This window comes from Salvia splendens, chromosome 16, assembly GCF_004379255.2.
Source record: "Salvia splendens isolate huo1 chromosome 16, SspV2, whole genome shotgun sequence".
Taxonomy (NCBI): domain Eukaryota; kingdom Viridiplantae; phylum Streptophyta; class Magnoliopsida; order Lamiales; family Lamiaceae; genus Salvia; species Salvia splendens.
The window spans coordinates 14,276,140-14,296,512 of NC_056047.1; the positions used below are offsets into that span (position 1 = coordinate 14,276,140).

A 20,373-nucleotide genomic window follows, 5' to 3' on the forward strand; every position below is an offset into this window, starting at 1 on the left:
GCGCCAAAAACAAACCCCATGTTCGACTCCAGAACGATATAATTGAAGAAGTATGACAGCTGATGGGTAGTCGTTGATGGAGTTTTTAATTGTTGAAATGTATTTTTTTTATTTTGGTGTAATGTACTTTTCTTTTTTTTAATTAATGAAAATTTTATTCCGTATTCGTTTCGAATTTTTAATTCCGTAAATTGTTTAAATCCGTAAATTGTTTAATTTGTGAATTTTTATTAATGTGGGAAGTCCGTCGGGATGTCCTTGGGGATGTCCGCCACTGTGCAGTGGGAAATCCATATGACGTGGCAGGAGGTGTTTTTGAGATGTCCACGGGAATGTCCGCCGGGACATCCGCACCACTACGGATTCCCTAAGTTCAGTAGGTATCTTTCTTTCAGATTGGTCAAAATTGCATTCCAATGAGCTAATAAGAACAAAGAGTAAAATTTAAGAATTATTTTTGTGCTATATTTGGTCAGATATAAATTTTCAGTATTATCTTTGGTCGAAATCATAATACTCAATTTGAATCTTTATGGTTTACGTTGAGAGAAATGGTGCTATTAGAATTGATATATATTATTAAAGACCGAGGTGTAACATATTACAACAAATATGTTTTGCCAAAATATATCACTATCAGTATGTTCTTTTCTCTAGGGGTGCTGTGGTTTAAACTACAGAGTTCGTTTGCTTACATATGGAAGTTTGGATATATTTTGTTGGACATGTTATTAGTAATTCGGTAGTGTAGTCATAATTGCTTCTTAAAAATGTTGGAATATTAATCATATTTTATGTTTTCAATATTTAGTACTCGATACAAATGACCGCAATATACGTTTTCTAAAAAAAATTAATGTACTTAATTTTGTGAAAAGTTAGACTTATATTACTTTATATAATCCGATAATAAAATGATGAACCACTCTTGGAACTACTACTATACATTAAGGAATTTGACTCAATTAATGATAAACATGAGTATTTGTTAAGATGACACATCAAAACAAATCTCAACAATCCATCTCCAAAAGGGAAACAAAGTAAAAAGAAATAGAAAAAAATAAATTGAATAATGAAGTATTCTCTCAAATTCAAGATACTTGGAATATTTAAGAGATTTAATGGAATATTACATTTTAAAGCATACTTAATGATTATTAATGGAATATTTAACTATAGAGTATTACTGTATTTATAGTTTCCCGGGAGAAGAGAGAGCAAAGCAAGCCCTCTATTTTCCTGCAATTCGACATTTGTTTTTATTACACACAAAAAGCTTACTATGTGATTTGACCTCTTCAAGATTCAGAGGCATTTCCAGATGGATTCTTCTTCTACATTGCCGCCATCGACCTCCGCCACGCCGCCGCCGACCTCGCTGGAGGAGATTGTGTACAAGATCAAAGTGATCGAATTCTTCGACCGAACAGCTCCCATCATTCTCCAAAACAATAATGGCCCCTGCCCCCTCCTCTCTATATGTACGCCCTTCTTTCTACATCTAGGGCTTTCTTTATTCATGTCACTGCCAAACCTATCTTGTACTTTTTTGGTGACTTTCATGGAACTAATTGAACATTTTCGGTCGAATCTGAGATGGTTGAATTTATTTTGTGATATACAGGAGAAAGTGTAACACAGACTGAAGAGTTTTTGACCAATGGAATGTTTAAAGTGTAGATATTGCTCTTCATTATCACATTGGAGAAAGTGATATATAAAGAAAATCAGTTACAATTTCTAGTCATTGCTTTATCGATTGTGTGTAGTGAAAATCTTTAGGCAATATAGAGGAAACAAATTCTATTTATTGCAGCTGTGTACTCAGTGATCTGAATCTGCATTGAGTTTCTTGCAGACTTCTAGCATTTATGCAGATTGACAATTTCATAGTGGTTGAGGTTTTGTATTTATATTTGATAGTGATATGTGCTGTATGAGTCTTGTTATTCAACCAAATGAACTGATGCCATCGTGACAACCGTTCTGATTTTTATGCAATTGTTACCTTGGTTGATTGCAATTTCTCCCCTACTAACTCAGTTACTGTATTTTTGTAATAGGTAATGTTCTCTCCCTAAAGAATAGTTTGAGTTCGAGTCTGGATACACCAGAGGTTTCACAGGATAAATTGCTTTCTCTGGTTGCTGACCGGTTGATTAATTCGAACAGTAAAATTGATGTAATTTCTTTTTTGTCCACTCCTTTTTCATCAATAGATTAGTTTGCGTTTTTCATACAATATGATCTTCCTATGCATACGTTCCCATCTTTCTTCCAAACCTGACCTGTTTTGATCTCAGCTGACTTGAGTTTGTTAATGCTGTGACAGAACAAAGATGCTGGCTATGTTAAGAATCAGCAGCAGAATATTACTGAGGCTATTGATTTACTTCCTAGGCTCACAACTGGCATTGATGTGAACATAAAATTCAGAAGGTGGATTAGGTTTCTTGTTAATAGTTTTCTGGTTTTCATTTTTCATAGTATCTCTAAGGTTAACACTACTAATATATAATCACATGTTACTAGATATATTCTGATGAATGTATATCTGAATTTTCAGAAATGATGATTTTGAGTTCACTCCAGAATGTGCAATATTTGATTTACTGGATATCCCACTTTACCATGGATGGAATGTTGATCCACAGGTTTCAAATTTTTGGCTTATCACTGCAAGAAATTTTCAGTTTCTAATGTTTTTATTTTGGGCACTGTGTGTATGGGATTTGAGTGTTTGATCACGCCGGAGTAAACTCGTGGGATTCAGTCTAGTAGTCCCTAAATGACATATAACCAAAGCATTAGTTAGAGGGTGTCTCAAGAGACTGAAATTTATTTGAGAATTGCATATTGAATGCTTCTCTTTATCACATACAGACATCTACATTTTCGATTAATTGTATGATTTAATAAACCCAATACAAATTTACCGCATGTACAATTCTTACAGTTCCTCTCAAACTAGGAGCATGGATATTAATCATCCCTAGATTGTTACAAAGATAACAGATGATCAGCTCTAACCCCATGCAGAGCCTTCGTGAGACTGTCTTTCCATTGATTCTCACTAGAAATCATTCATTGTTGAATCTTCTTATGACCAAACTTAATATCAACCTCAATATGTTTTGTTTGCTCATAAAAAAATCAGGTAACATGCAATTTGAAGTACAATCTGATTATCACACTACAACTTAGCTTATGAATGTCAAACCCACTTTACTGAGAAATTGATGTATCCATTCTATTTTGCACAGATTTGGTCATAGCTTGCTTTTCTTACTTTGCTCTTGAGCACGAAATCACATTTTATTTCTTGCTTTTCCACAAAATCAAATTACCTCCAGAAAAAGACAATATTATGAAGTGGATCTTTGATATTCATTTTACCCTACCGAATCAGCATCTAAGAAACATCCAATCTTATAATGACCTGGTCACTATAAACTATTCCCACTCCAGGTGCTCCTTTTATGCCTTAAGTAAATGAAACCAATCTTATTAAGACCGTGGTCACTATATGGGATTCCATGCCACACACTCCCTTTAAGTAGCACAGAATCTGCTCTACCACCCTCGAGTGATCAAAAGCTAGTAATGACATATAGGATGTGTCACGCTAAGATAGATAAACTTTCCAATCAATCTTCTATATATCTCAAGATCATCTACTTATGTTTTGGATTGTTTCTGTGTTTCAGGATATTGAAACTGCTGGTGCTATTGGCTCAAAATCATATAACTCTCTCATGAGTGAGCTTGTTTCTTTGGAAACACAAGCTATGGAGTGTGAAGAGAATGAGAATCTAGAAGAAGATAGTGTAGATTTTGTGGCTGCGACAACTGCAGTTCTTGGAATTCCTTCTCCTAGTCTTTCAAGAAGCCAATCCTTCACTGATTCACCCCGAAGTATGAAAAAGGGAGATATGGAAGAAGAAGGAGAAGTCTTGAGAGTCTTGAAGTTATCAGAGACTGAAATGCTTAGTTCAGCAATGGCCGGTGTAGTTGTAGATACTGATAGTGAACATATGGGGAAGTCTGAAGTGTTGATATGTTCAGAACCAGTGGGAAATCACGTTTCTGGTGAAACTATAAAGGATGGGGCATTAATTGACAGCGACAATTTGATCAGTCTCAGTAAAGATGAAAGAATTCCTGGAAAAGTCACCCAAGAAGCTGCTTGTTCACTCCCAAAGGCTGATCAAGAGGACAATTTTGTGCATGATGATGAATTTAAAAGATCTTGTGGAAGTGCACTTGATGAACCCAGGAATAGTGAACATGTTGATGAAACTCTCTCTTTAGAAGAAGTTCCTTCATCTTCTAGTCACTGTCTTGATGAACCCAGGAATAGTGAACATGTTGAAAATAAATTCACTTCCACTTCAGACCAGGATGAAAAAAGTAATTGCACAAATGATTGTACAGCTGGAGAATTACCAAGATTGTTGACTGCTTCTGCAGATTTAGGTTCATCAAGTGGCCCAGCACATAACACTGCTAGTCCTGTCCTCAATTCAGGTATTGATGTCACTGAACCCATGTACGAAGGGGAAGAGTGTATAATGGAATCAGGAACTGCAGTCTGTCAAAATCAAGAGCCCATTTATGAGGGTGAGATGGTTCTTGCCAAACAAGGGGATAGTGGTTGTGTTCATGAGGGCGACTCTACGGAAAGAATATCTATCACACAAGGTTAAGTCTCTGAGTGAATGACAGATATTTTCTTATTGATTAATTCTTTTAACTGTTTCCATTGAGGATAAAGCTAGAATCTGCCTTGTTACTTTATATATTTGTTTTCATGTGCAGTACATTCTTGCTAATGAATTTATCTACCCTATTGTACTTATTAGGAGAACTAATCAGGAACTTCATGAAGAACAGTGCTAGTCAGTTGACTATTTATGGGTAAGTTTTATGAAATTCTGCTGTGTGGTTCTTTCTTGGCTTTTATGGCTTCCAAAGGATTTGAGTGTTGGTTGTCTTTGCAGCCTATTTTGCTTACTAGATAAAGTGAAGGAACGTGAGCTGTGTGTTTTTTTCAGAAATAATCATTTCAACACTATGTTTAAGGTTAGTATGTTATGATGCCTACATTTTATATGTTTCTCTATTGGCAATCATGTTGGCATCTCTTAGGAGTTAGGAGTAGCTTACTTGTCTACTTACTGTTATTTCTCACTTGCGTGGAGAACTCACCGAAGACAAAATATGGTTGGTTAGTCTTTATAGCTAATTTCAATTGGAAGAGAATTCACTAAATCCGTGAACCTTTTGAATTAAGATACGGGATCCAGTGTCATGCGTTGACCCTAGCGAGGGGATCATCTAGTACATGTATATGCATGATTTCAGACTTCTGACGCTTTAAGTAAGGGAAAATTTTGATTTTGGGGTCACTCCCTTCGGTCCCCATTAAATGTCACATATTTGACCGGTGTGAGATTTAAGAAATTGATTGACTTTGTGAAACAAAGTGGGTGAAAAAAGTTAGTAGAATGTGGACCCTACTTTTGTATATTTGTTTTATAATAATCGTGAGTAAAATGTGGGGTCCACTTAGTGTAAATACTAAAAGTGAAATGAGACATTTAATGGGGACCGAAGGGAGTAATTTAAAAAATAAGGTTCCATAAAAGGGAACCATTTTTTTGACATTCTATAAATGGAAAAAACGTCAATCTCATTGTCGTTTCCATAAAAGGAAAAAACGCCATTCAAACTCAGGCTGAAGCCTATCACACAGCACCTAAGACCTTCGACCTTCGACCAAACCACTTGGGAAAACTCAACCTTCACGTTTTTTGATGAACTATGTTAAATTTAAATAAGCTAATCTCATTGCCGTTTTTCAACTTTAAAAACACCAATGAGATTGGCGTTTTTATCATTTATAGAATACAAAAAATAGTTCCCTTTTATGGAACCTTGTTTCCAAGTTAACCCCAAAATCAAAATTTTCCTTAAGTAAGTGAGTGACTGATCAAAGTAGTACTTATATGAAAATTATATGTTGTTCTTTTTTAGAGTTCAATAAGACATCAGAAAATTCCTATTTTAATTTTTTCCCATTTCTTTTGAGGTTTAAAATATGTAGTTCCTCTTTTTCCACTTTTTTCCATTGGGTTTAGAATAGTACTAACAATTAGTCTTGCTATTTTGGTGTTGGCTTTGAAGCTAATATTTGGTTGTTTGCAGTATGAAGGTGACTTGTATATATTGGCAACAGACCAAGGTTACATAAATCAGCCAGATTTAGTATGGGAAAAACTTAATGAGGTAAGAATCTTTTCTAGTGTATATTTTAATTTAATTATTTTACAGTTGGTCTCATTTCAGTGGATAATATAAAAGCATGCAAGTTATTATTGTGTTTGGCCAATCAAAGTCCCTAAGAAGATAATCTGTTGGTGGAATAAATTTACTTCTCCGCCTTTCTAATTTTGTCATCATGGGTGTGATTAGGGAGCACTCTTGATGCAGTTATTGAAATTCGATAACATCTCGGCTCTTTCATGTGTTCTCCAGAATGTATTGAAATTTGTTACGAGGGCATGTTTTAGATATAACTATCTCAGCTTCAGTAGACAGAATATTGAGTACACTGTTCAGCTGTATGACACAATTTATGGTACTCATGGGAATATCATAGATATAACAAGGAAATTATGCAGTAATTTTAGAAAATGTTAAGAAAGTTTATTTGGCACGCTGGAATCTATGTATAAATGTGTATCCAATTTTAGAAATGGATTTACATGTGGGACTCTGGCATGCCAAGTCAGAAATCCAATTTTGGAATTTTGATCCAATGAATTTTTTTGAAATATTGTAGCAAGGTTATCAGCAGTTTTATTTTTTCAAATTTCCAAGGTCATAATATTTTTGCAAAGCTCCCCACAATCAAGTTGTAACTTGACAAATGGTAATAAACATTTTATTGAAATTCAGAATTTCATGACTGTTCGGCAGTGTGTTAATTCTTTCCACAAAAGTAAGCAAATCTTTATTCTGATAATGTTAATATTGGAACTTCCACGACAGATTACAACCCGAGGCTGTTAAGTTAAAGTGTAGACTCTTCTAGGTGGATATAATTTCTTTTTTGTTTTTTCTTTTCTCCCTCTCTCTAATTTAATGTAGTCTCGAGAAATATATCCAAAAACATACATAAATACACTCTGGCTATTAAATGGGCTTTACTCTTGTATAGAGGACATCATTTAGTTTTCAGGTTTGCTATTTGTGATTTATATCTTGTAATTCTCTCCTTGACTAGGTGAATGGTGATACTGTGTATGTGATGGGAAACTTTAAGGATTTCAAGATGGATGATCCTTCCAACGTGACCTGGGATGAGCAGAATGCCATGTCCAGTACGGCTGTATGTGGTTCTCGTGTTTCTGATTTATGAAATGCATGACTACTACACTAAGCCTCAACTTTGTTTTGCAGGACTATATAGCTAGCATTGATAGTGTAGCTCAATCAAATTCCAATATCAAGTAATTTTTCTAACTTTACTGATAGCTAGCTTAATTTTTCAGTTTACTGATAGGAACAGATGAAATGATTCCGACTGTTATACATCACTAGAAAGATAGTACTCCTAATATTTAGTTAAATCAGTAGTACTTGAGAATCGGATGGTATCTGGTTTGACATGTATTTTCCTATCATTTTGGTAGTGTTAAGGTATGTGGGAAGGTGAGATGAAATTAACAAAAAATGCCCCATCAAAAGAGGCCCCTTCAGTAGGGCTGTCCCAAGATACTCAATCTGTGATACTGAAAACATAGCAATGAAACCCTATTTACGGATCCAAGCTCATGCAAATTGGCTTAGCCTACTAACAAAAAACCAACAATGAATAACAATAGTAAAGGAACTTAGTTTATAAATCATAATCTAATTAATTAACTAATGCACCCACATGCTATCAATTGCTCCCTCCCTCCACACAAACAGCCTTGTCCTCAAGGCTCTAGATGCCGACTGCTCATCAGGTACGTCCATTGCCATGCTCATATCCTCAAATGGCAGTCTGCATTTTAGGTGGGAGAAGATGTCCTTGGCATCTGTCTTGAGGCTGTATGCCGGGATGTCACTGTAGAATCGTGACCAGTTAAAGGCGGCCTGGTGGCAGGGGTTTGGTCGTGGGTAGGACAAGGGTGGATGTGTTAGAAGTCGAGCAGCAGGGCAGCAAAAATATTTAATGAATATATTGTACAGACTATTCGATGGAATGAATAACAGGAAATATTGCATACCAGATGTTCAATTTTTGACAAACTGAATCAGGAATTTAACTAACTAAATTCAACAACTTCAGTCCTCCAAAGAGGCCTGCTACAACTCAAGACTCGACACTCTCTTTCTAACCTCCAGATAGTATTTATTACCAACCATAGACTCCTACTCAACAATGAATCATAAACTTATCCCACTGCACTCTCTCTGAAAATATAAACTGAAATAACATGACATGAGAAACATAAACCAAAGACTATAGACTTGACTCTATGCTGCTGGCATTGACGCAATCTACATCTGATATAATGCGTACACATTAGGCTGTGTAGCGTGGTCCAGTTTCCAGGCCTCCTTGATTGCCATTGAATATGTATTGATCATCGGATACATCTGGGCACGCAATGACTTCTTCAATCCTGCTAAAAAGTACCCCACACATTCCGCTTCTGAAAATACCTTAAGCCATGCCATTTTACTTTCGAATTTGCATATATAATGCTCCAGGCTGCCGGTTTGTGTGGTATTCTTAAGAGCCTCATATTCGTTGAAGGCGGACACATTGCCGAATCGCACCAATATCTCCTGCGAGAATTGTTGCCAGGTAAGCTCGGGATTTAGACGCAACAACAATAGCATCCATGCAACCGCTGGCTCCACCATGGCTCCAAGGGCATACTTCACCCTGTTTGTCACTGGTATTTCGTGCACCAGAAAAAACTGCTCAGCTCGGATGAGCCACGCCTCGGGATAGAAGGGATCAAAATCTATCTTCTTGAAGCGATCAAAAGTGGGTAAATCTATCTTGTTGAATAGCTGTGGCGGTGAAGTTTTATGTTCCCGCAAGTTCTCTCCCCCGGAATCATTGCCGTTGATAGAAGCCTCGCTGATTGACAGCTTTGCCAATATGGCACTAACCTTGGCATCAAGCACTGCGTGGTTTGCTTGAACCTCAGGGATAAGGCCCTTCAAATCTTCAACATCATTCTCTAACTCTTCCAATTGGTTCCTCATTACGCCGCCCATCTCACAAATTGAAAGAGTTAAGGGGGTTTGTGTGAAGAAGAAACGATGAAACTGAAACAAACTTGAAGAAGCCCTTCAACTTCAAGAGTGCTGTTTCCAAATACTTATAATCTGAAAACCTAGCAACGAAACTACTAATGGTAATGGATCCAAGCCCATGCAAATTAGGCTTAGCCTATTAACAAGACTCCAGCAACTAATAATAGCAATAATAAAATAATAAACCATATTCTAATATATTATCTTATGCACGCTATCACATTTATTTCCGACTGATCAGTGGCCCCTACTTCCACCTCTCATTATTCTGTTTCTGATGTTTAGTAATCTTGATTTTATGCCTTTTATGTTTGGCAGTTCTGATTTGCAATTGGCTATAGCCCTTCAACAACAGGAATTTGAGCAACAACAACCTCAGCGATCAGTACACCCAACTGTTGCTAGTGATTCAGGGCTGGCCGTGGATCCTCAGGTAGCTGTTTTGAAGCAATCGATGTGCTGTGCATTGTTCTCATATTTTCTGGAATTGTTCATCCACATCTAAATGATAATTCTGTGATATTTTCTGGAATTGTTAAACGGCTGTTGCAGCGAGACAAGTCAATAATAGTTTGCAGTTTGAAGATTCTTCCCTGTAGCAAATAGTTCCTTTTATTAGATTTGGTTCTGTGATATGAGACCAACATAGCTGGAAAACCTGAATGTTTAATGCCTATTTAGGCTTTCTTAACCAAAGGGGTCATATTGACTATTAACTGCCATAATCATCTGTTTCCCAATCTCTGACTAATAATGTCCACTGGTAAGGATCTGCCAGGTTGATAGTTTGGTTTCTATGGAACTTAGCTAAACTCATGACCCTATCCAAAAGATGATATGTTTCACTTTATGGTTATTTATGTCTTGTTTTCAGTTTATGGGTTTGGTATAGATTATTATGTATTATATGGTTTGATTTAAAAAAAATGAAGAGCTAGGTTTTGTTTTCCACTTCTTCCTCTATTCAATAGAGAATCAAGGAAATTTCACTCTAATATGTGTTCTTTGTGGTTTCTTCCTCTTCTTTTTGAATCATACATAAACAGATTAGACACATCCTGCATCACCTATCCAACTTGCTAGTCACCATCCAATCAATATGGAGCATGTTTTTTACACTTCGAATAGTTGATAGAGGAAGTATTGTTCTTACCTCAATATCATTGCAGGTTTCACACAAAACCGGGAAACACACGCCTTCCTCAACTAAGCAAGAGTCCAAATCAAAAGAGAAGTGTGCCATCATGTGAATACTTTACGCTCGTTCCATGCAAGTTATGTGAATTCTGCAACTCTCTCTTGTGTATGCAGCTTACATGGTTCATAGCCCCATGTGTAAAGATAATCAGAAATCCCATTTTTGTAAATCACTGCTGAAAATTTGAACTCATAAATTTGCAGCCATTGATTTTCTCAGTTTAGTCATAAAGATCCATATGCTAATGGATTCTTAAGGATTTTGACTTCTAGGATCGGTAGGTGGTTTAAAGCTCAACTTCTGTATATTTCAGATACGTACACAATTATACTGTTCTTCAAAGAACTGATCAAAAATTTGGTGGATCTTTTATTCTCCCAAACATCATAGGCTTTAATAACTTCTCAATTTGGGAGGTGAACTCCCCCCAGCCTGAGCAAGCCTAAGCCTTTGTCTAATCCCTCTTGGTTTTGCAGCAAATTTTCTAGCAAATAGAGGCAGCATTGCCGTCTACTTCATTCTCTACTTCTTACAGATGCAACATGCTATCACGCCTCGCCAGCTTTCTTCTCTTACGCGTCTCTATGCTGCTTGCACTATGCAGGCTCCCCTGGTCCTCCATTGGCGAGCGTGCTGCAGCTTCTTGCTGTGCAACCTCTTGAACAGGTTCGCGAAGAATTTGAGGTTCTCTGCACGGAGAGTGAAGGTGGCTTCGTGTGGAGGCAGGGACCGGGAGCATGTGAGGAGCCCATTTTAGCAGTTTCTCGCTGCAGAAACCACCAAGCTTGAGCGTGATGGAATGGTATAATCCTAACCGTCTAACATGTTAGTTTGTATATTGAAAAGCATGCTTCCAGTATAGGTAAAAAAAGTCTCGTCTCAAGTAATTTTGTCACAGGATTTGCAAGTTATTTTCTGTTGATTATATATTACTATGAAAATGATATCCATTTACTATATTGTAGAATGATTGATGGATTCATAATAATATATAGTCATTCCTTAGTAGAATAAAGTACTAGTACATCCGTCTAAGGTTGACAATTTTTGACACCACACGAACCGGCATGAAATTAACGGGTTTGGGTCAGAGCTTATTGGGTTCGTGTCCTTATCGGGTCGACCCATTAATGACACGAAAATTTCGTGTTGTGTTCGTGTCGGGTTCGTGTTATCCGTTAAGAAATAATATTATAATATTATTAATTCTTATTATTTTCATTTTTGTTGAATTTTGTTGGATTTTGTTACTAAGAAATTATTGATGTTTTTATGTTTAGATCAGATTTTATAATTAGCAACTAGATGTTTTTAATAGGTTTAATCGTGATCAGGTCGTATTGTTATCGAGTCGCTATCGTGTCATCTCATGTACGTGTTGTTATCGTGTCGTGTTGACCCGAAGTGGTTCATGTCGTTAATGGGTTCTTGTCGTGTTTATGTCTGAGGGTAGCGAGTCGTGTTCGTGTTTGGGTTCTTAACGGGTCGTGTTCGTGTTTGTTGTTATCGTGTAGTGTCGTTATCGTGTCGACACGATAACGACCAGACACACACGATTTGCCACCCCTACTGTTCAGTCCCATAATAAGAGTCCAAATTTGACCAGCCGCTAATTTTAAGAAATTAAGTTTATATAAATTCAATTAAGTTTAGAATGATTAAAAGTGTAAAACTTTTGTACGGCTGTACAGGGGAAGAGATTCAATTCGTGTCGTGTGCAACTTCAAAAGTTCACTTAAAATACAAAAAGAGAATCACACAAGCCTAAAGGTTAAATCACCAATCATAAGCCATCTTTGACTCCCAAAATTAGTTTGAAAATTTCCACCAAGATAGACGAGTTAATTCCCCAACGTTTGATTAAACTCTGTAGCCCTGTACTATGTAGTATAAATACACAACACAATCAATATCCAAGAAATCAAACACAATTAAGTCCCAGAGCAATATCAAAATAATTCCGAAATTATTTAGTTCCAAAATTAAATAAAGAAAGACAACGGCAGATAGTGTAATCATGGGGGCGACCACAATAATGCAATATGGGAATGGCTGAAATAGTTAGTTGTGTAAATTAATATACGTACAATTCAAAATTAGAGAGGTAACATCACACTCTAGCCAAACCAAAAAAAAATTGAAAAAATGAATAATTAGACTTTAGGAATTAAAAAGATTTAAGTTTACATGGATTTCATAAAATTTTAAATAACCTCTTGTAAGATTGTAACATTGATTTATAAATTTTGCATAAATTATACTATTACTATTACAAGAGTTTGCAATTTTGTAAAATTCATATATAACTCTTTTTCATCAGTGCCAAAAATATGAATTTGGTTAGTATGTTCGTGAAATATTTAATTTTCTTTTTGAAAATGAGATGGGCCCCATTAAGTCTACACTAATTACGCATATATTGTTTGGTAGGAAGTCTGATGTATAGGCTAGAAACCGAAAGTTGGAGGAGCCACCATCATTGATAGCACCTCTCACCTCACTTTCTTATTTCACAATATTTATTTCATTGTCCATACACTTTTTCCAATTTAAATCAATTTTTTAAGATGATAAATAAACAAATTATTCTTACCTATTTGGACACATTTAACATCTCTTTTTAATTACTAGGAATAATATCACATGATGAAAAGTGATGCAAAACTCAACAAAAGTACGCGTTAGTACAAGAAATTTCAAAACTATTAAATTTCACATCCTAATAAATAACGTCAAACATAGGGAGGAAAAGGAAATTATGTAGGTTTCAGAAAACAAATTGGATTAATAATATCTGGCCTTATAAATCTAAGTTGTAACAAACTAAAGTTTTTGTTTGTAGTACTATATTTTATTTTCCCCACGTGACGTGAGTTATTTCCAGTTAAATTAATGTTAACATATTGTGAATCACGACGACAAAAAGTACTAACATAGATGCTACTGTAAATAGGAGTAGTAGACCATACAAAACGATGATCTTTTGTTGAATGTGATTTGTCGTCTTCACCTTTATCTCTTTTCATGTAAATCTATTTTTTTTGTGTAAATTAGCATTTACAGGTTTAGATGCAAACTGCAACCACTAAAAAAAAAAAGAGGTTTATTAAAGAATTTTGACGTAGATATTATATATATATATATATATATATATATATATATAGGGATGTATTCATTTTCTTTTCTCATATATCCTCATTTTTCCTTTTTAATCTCAACCTTTAATTCCAACAATCTTGTGGCTTAAAAAAATCGCTGATTCCATTTAATTATTATCAATTAAAAATCGATTAAGGGCAGATTTGGTAGATAATATTGTGTTAGTTATGGAAATTCCCTGATTCTCTCCTTTGCAAATATTACGGTTTATTTTCTTCTCTCACGTCGAAGAAGGCAGAGAAGCGTCAGACGTATATGATTCTGCATTACTATTTTTTTGGAAGGTTTCAATTATCACAAATCTAAATCCTATTGTTAATCAGTCGTTGGTAGTCAGAGTTTGATCTTAAGCAATGGAAGAAGGTAAATCATGAATTAGCATGTTTTTTTAATGTTGCGGATCTTTCTGTAGAAGTGGTAGCAGTTTGATTATTTGATTTTTAATCAACAATTAAATTGTGTTTTGTGTTGCCATGATATAACATTATTGCTTTCTGTGAGAACTTTCTCCATGGATTCGCTAGCGGCATATGTAGGGTATTAGGTTGAGACGAAGCATATAATGCACGTATTGACGATGTATAATGCACTTAGGTTTCTATATAATGCATAATTCATGAGAGGCAATGTTTCGGGTAAAAAAGATTTCGTCTGGATTGCGCGGTGTGGCGCACATTGCTTGTTTCCCCTAAGGGTTTAATAAGCCTAGGGGGTAGGGTGTCGTATGTACAAGTTGTATTAGTTTGATTAATTGATTTTTAATCAACAATAAAATCGTGTTTTTTGTTGACGTGGTATAACATTACTGCTTGTTGTGAGAAATTTCTCCAAGGATTCACGGGCGGCATATGTAGGGTATTAGGTTGAGACTCGGCATATAATGCACGTATTGATGACGTATGATGCACTTAGATGTCTATATAATGCATAATTAGTGAGCGAGATTGTTTCGGGTAAAAAAGATAGGGTCGTCTGGTTTGCGATTTGTGGCGCACCTTGCTTGTTTCCCCTAAGGGTTTAATAAGCCTAGGGGGTAGGGTGTAGTATGTAGGGGGTAGGTTTTAATCAACAATTAAATCGTGTTTTGTGTTGACATTGTATAACATTACTGATTGCTTTGAGAATTTTCTCATGGCTTCGCTAGCGGCATATGTAGGGTATTAGGTTGAGACGAAGCATATAATGCACGTATTGACGATGTATAATGCACTTAGGTTTCTATATAATGCATAATTCGTGAGAGGCAATGTTTCGGGTAAAAAAGATTTCGTCTGGATTGCGCGGTGTGGCGCACGTTGCTTGTTTCCCCTAAGGGTTTAATAAGCCTAGGGGGTAGGGTGTAGTATGTAAAAAACAACATTTTTAATACATATACCACAACATGTACTCCGTAACAACGTTTTTATTAGTATGTGTTATACGTATGCATAAATCACGTGTTTGTCTATCTGAATAATTTGACATATTGAGATCGTGAAAATCGTGCATTACTTGTCAGCATATTATATTGCAAAGTTGTTATATTATGCTGACCCCTTTTTTCCAATTATGTACAGTGGTTGTTGTACCTGAATGTCCTCCCTCGATGAAGCCTGTTGTAGGTCAGAAATTCCAGTCATTAGTTTTTACACGTTGAAATTCAAGCCCCTTGGTTACGGGATCCTCGATATTACAATCGTTTATCGCTTGCGTTGCAGCAGTTGTTGTTCTCTCATTAATGGAAGAAGGTAAGGCAAGCGATTTTGATCCGTATGCGTGTATTTGTTTATGTATCGGATGTCTTTCTACCAATTCAGACCAGTCCTTGTATATGCTACTTATTGAGCATGTATGTCAAGTACTGTGAAATCATGTTTAAACATGATGTCCAGTTTTGATTTGTTGCCGTTTAGGGTTCATGTTATGTCGGTATAAACAATGCACCAAATGAGAATGGATACTGAATGTTATTGACTATATAATGCGTTCTCTGGGAACTGCAATGTATAGGATAGAGTAAATAATGAGTGAACGCGATTATAAATCATTCATTTGGGGTTTTGGTTTAGCTTTTGGCGTGGCTAGGGTAGTAGTTTAAAACGATACAAATAATGCAACAAGTGATGATGTATAATGAATTGAATTGAGTATATAATGCATAATGCATAATTCGTGTTTGGCATTAACTGGATACATATAATGCACCAAATGGTTATGCATAATGATATCTATTGCCTGTATAATGCATAGTACGTTGGATGACTTAATGAAGGACCGCGAGTATGCCTCATTCCTTTACGGTTTAGATGTGCCGTGTTTCGATGTTTGGAACACGTTTCTTGTTTACCCTAAGGGTTTAATAAGCCCAGGGGCTAGGGTATAGTACATACACGTATTTTTGCTAATTTACATATTTAACCGAATAAAGTTATAAAAAAGGTGCATTACTTGTCAGAACAATCGATTGCTACATTGCACATTTTTGCTAACCTCTTTTTTTGCGTTTGTGTATAGAGAGTGTTGTTCGTGAATGTTCTCCGGAGCTTAAGCCTCATGTCGGTCTGAAATTCCAATCCTTGGAATTCGCTTTTGCTTTTTACGAGGTATAAGCCCGCGCAGTTAGCTTTGATACGCGCATACAAGCGATGAGAAAGGTCGATGATGTCACAACCTGGTATCTCGTAGTATGCAATAGGGAAGGAAAGAAGAAGTCGAACGAAGATGACCAATTGAATGCCCGGTCGGGTTTCAGTATCTAGCGGAGGAAGTTATCTAAGCGTTGTGGTTGTAAGGCTAGTATATCTTTCAAGCTTGAGTTATGTTATTTAAACAGCACATCACAGCTTTTGTTTGGGTCCTAGTAGTATTGTTGTTCAAATCTTTGTCGTAGTATTATAAGTTGAAACAGGTGGTTTGTTGCAACAGGTGGTTTGTTGCATTAGTAAACTTTTTCTGTTCATTAATGGATTATATATCAGTCGAGTACTATATATATCTGTGAAGTTAACTCAATGAAGTATCCATGACGCCATGGATACTTGTGTTCCCTACTGTATGCAAAATAATGAGCATTTGTTGATGCATAATGCACTCATTTAATCAAATAATGCACATATCTATTCTTCGTATCTATATCCACTTTTCAAAAAACAATGCAGCACATAACATAAGTAATATCAAATTTTATTTGTCTGACGCGGACAATGATAGTTCACAAATGTAATATACCAAATACGAAAGTACGTAAGAAACTAAACAAATACACGACTGTTAAGGACTACAAAACCAATTTACCCATATAAACAGGACAAATCTCATAATGCATAATATAATATAAATAATGCATTTGTATGTATACATAATGCACTGCATAAATAAACGTACTGCACATAATACATTTCTGAATAAGTGCATTATTTGTTTTACATCTTGCATTATTTACTGTGTCATTTACATTACGTGGAATATGATAAGGATTCAACTGCTTCAAGCAATTAAGGAATTCTGACGGCGTTCGTCGACAATAGAGTCGATCACCTTTTCGACCTGTAGGTTGATTTGGCTCACCCTCACTTCTAGACGTACTTGGGCCTACATCAGCCAATCTCTTTCTGAATTTTTTTGCCAACGCAATCTCTTTCAGACAATAGAGTCGATCACCTTTTCCACTGCGTCGTCTATCTTGTCTCTAAGCTGCTTCTCTGATATTAGCAACCAACACAACACATCAGAAAATATCACCAACTCAAAGGACAACATGATAGGAGTTGTGTAAGTTTGTTGTGGGAAGTGCATTAAGTTAATCAACACCCTGATACTTAATGCATAAAACAGAATCAAAAATGCGTATGACAAAGCAAATAATGCGTTAAACAAAGCAAATAATGCACATGTATTAATCACAACAAATATTGCCTCAGTCAGAACACATAATGCATAAAACAGTACCCATAATGCGTTTGTCAAATCAAATAATGCACTTATTACAATCAGATAAAATATTTGTCAATTTAATCAAAAACCTGAAACTTAGTTTCTGATACGAGGCAATTAACAAATACAATCAACACCGCTGATGTGCTTACTATACTCGTAATAGTTAACTACACCGGCTGCACAATGGCAGATTCTAATAATACCCTGTTATAATGCATACTATACTTAACATAATGTACATTTCATAGGACATAATGCATTGTCTAAACCCAAAAAATGCACATGTATTACACCAAAAAACTAGTAACCAATATCAAGAATACAACTCATAATGAACCATAAACTACAGCATATGCATGATTACAGATTTATGATGCACTTCCCACACCAAACAATAATCAGATTTATACTTTGCCGGAGTTGCTTAACCCCCGTAGCCAACACCCGTGTTAATGCATAATATAGCCAACATAATGCAAAAATCATGTTAAATAATGCATAGTACAACATAAATAATGCACAAATCTAATTTTGTCAGAGTCTAGTCAGTAAAAAACACAACACCCGCAATAATGCATCATTTACTTCACATAATGAAACCTACATATACACATAATGCAATAATCCAACATGCAATTATCCTTCCACAAAATAGACGGATAAAATATTGAATAGCACAAGCAGCGCCGCAAATATACCTGCAGCTTGGGATGGTTGTGAGCGCGGACGTCCTCGCTTAGGCATTCTAAATCTGTCGGGAAATAACCAAATCAAACACCAAAATCCATGATTTCAAACGCAAAACACAAAAACCACAGTCGGATGCAGAGAAATTTCAGCCCAAACAATATAACCCACTCGGATAACAATATCCATGCTTTTATACCCAAAACAATAAAATTCAGTGTGAATTTCATGAGCCGCGACAATTGTCGCTGTTCCAGTTTATATTTTTCGTGGCTACAACAAAATTACAGGAAAGTAACGTACCTTGACGCCGATATCGGTTCGGTCTTAGCAACGGTGGAGGGTGGGTGTTGAAATATTGGACGATTTCTTCAATGAATTCAGAGCGGCGAACGAGATCTAGGGTTTAAATAGTGGAGAGAGTGGAGAAAGGGTTTACAAAGCTTAATGACCGAGAATGAAGAGGCGGATGTTTCAAATCCCAAAAATTTCGCCATTTCCAAATTCTGGCAGTTCTATTTGTGTAGAATGACACTTTTAGCCTTATAATGCATAAACACAGGTTCCATAATGCAACACGGATAAATATTGGTAGTAGAAATCTGGACCGTTGATTACTACAATCTAACGCCTATTAATAAGAAGAACAAAGGATGTTAGTATTGAAAAGGAGAATAATGTTCCCCTATATATATATATATATATATATATATATATATATATATATAGGGTCATGTTAAAGTCCTTTTCGTGCATTAGATTTAAGTTGCTTCTCGATTTGGAGCGTCCGATCTGGAGGATGGACGATCCGGATTACAATCCTACTTAACCATCCCGTACTTCATTATTTAGTGATTTTCGTTCATTATGAGGGTTAATTAGTAATTTTATGTTCTAAAAAAATGCAAACGTTCTGGGTGAGATTTACGCGGGATTCACCCACTACTTTCCATCTACGCAACGCCGAATCAAATTCCGCTTCTCTCTCCCGCTCCGTTCTCAATTTCCCACCGATAGTAAAACCCTAGCCGCCACCACGCAAGGGCTCGCCGTTCATTCTGAAATTCAACGAGTGTTCCGTTGCTGTTCTGAAAAAGATATCACCGCGTTTGCTTCTGGAGGTAGTGTTTTTCGATTGTTATTGGACTGATTCAATCTACGAGTTGTTACAAGTGTGTCCGTGTTTTTGCCCGTAATACACCACCCACACCACGATTCAACCGATTAATCTGTCTGTCTAAATTCATTATATGCATCGTTAGATGAATTCTATATCTGCTGGTGGTGGTCACTGAGAATAGTATGTAGTCGAGTTTGTACATTATTTGCATGATTGTGTGCATTAATATAACTGATGTTGAGTGATTTTGCAGAGCCACCTCACGCAAAACACTAGCCTTCAAGATCTCAACCAACGCCGGCTGGAAGGTGAGGGATCTATTTCATTTGCATATAGAATTCATGGTATTGATGTAAATATTGCAATCCTGTTTTATGCATCATTTGACTGCTGTTGTACATCAGTTTAAGAGTGAATACAATATTTATATGTTCATTACTTGATTGATTGGGTATACGGGTGATTAGGTGAATGCAATATTCCTATGCGCATTATTTGATTGAATCTATACATTATTTAACTATTAGTATTCATTATTTATAAATTAATAGGGATTATTTGACTGCTTGTGTACATGAGTGAATGGGTGAATGCAATATTTCTGTGTGCAGTATTTATTGAATCTGTACATTATTTACCTAGTAATTTACATTATTTGTCAAGTATTGAGCATTATGTGACTGCTTGTGTACTTGGGTGAATGGCTGAATGCAATATTCTTGTGTGCATTATTTTATTGAATCTGGACATTATTTAGCTAATAGTTTACATTATTTATCAAGTATTGGGTATTATGTGAATGCTTGTGTACATGGGTGAATAGGTGAATGTCATATTCCGTAATCTTGTACATGGGTCAAAGAGTGAATGCAATATTTGCATGTTCATTACTTGATCGAATCTGTACATTATGTAGTTATTTCTATGCATTATATATCCTGTTTTATGCATCATTTGACTGCTGTTG

General features: G+C 35.9%; 1 protein-coding gene across 1 annotated transcript; it reads left to right on the forward strand.

Annotated features, from left to right (window-relative positions):
- The first annotated feature begins 1,193 nt into the window (after window positions 1-1,193).
- On the forward strand, window positions 1,194-10,907 carry LOC121772598 (ubiquitin carboxyl-terminal hydrolase MINDY-1-like). The gene is made up of 12 exons (XM_042169762.1): window positions 1,194-1,484; window positions 2,067-2,185; window positions 2,336-2,442; window positions 2,570-2,657; window positions 3,711-4,704; window positions 4,866-4,920; window positions 5,004-5,085; window positions 6,211-6,291; window positions 7,292-7,396; window positions 7,468-7,517; window positions 9,646-9,760; window positions 10,497-10,907. The coding sequence occupies exons 1-12, from the start codon at window positions 1,325-1,327 to the stop codon at window positions 10,575-10,577; spliced, it is 2,037 nt and encodes a 678-aa protein (XP_042025696.1). The 5' UTR covers window positions 1,194-1,324; the 3' UTR covers window positions 10,578-10,907.
- The last annotated feature ends 9,466 nt before the right edge of the window (window positions 10,908-20,373 follow it).

Bases quoted from the DNA above. Each gene is read 5' to 3' on its own strand.
- LOC121772598 (XM_042169762.1), top strand. From the start codon at position 1,325: ATGGATTCTTCTTCTACATTGCCGCCATCGACCTCCGCCACGCCGCCG. The intron at 2,658-3,710 runs GTTTCAAATTTT...TCTGTGTTTCAG, and splicing joins GATGGAATGTTGATCCACAG to GATATTGAAACTGCTGGTGC. The intron at 5,086-6,210 runs GTTAGTATGTTA...GGTTGTTTGCAG, and splicing joins ATTTCAACACTATGTTTAAG to TATGAAGGTGACTTGTATAT.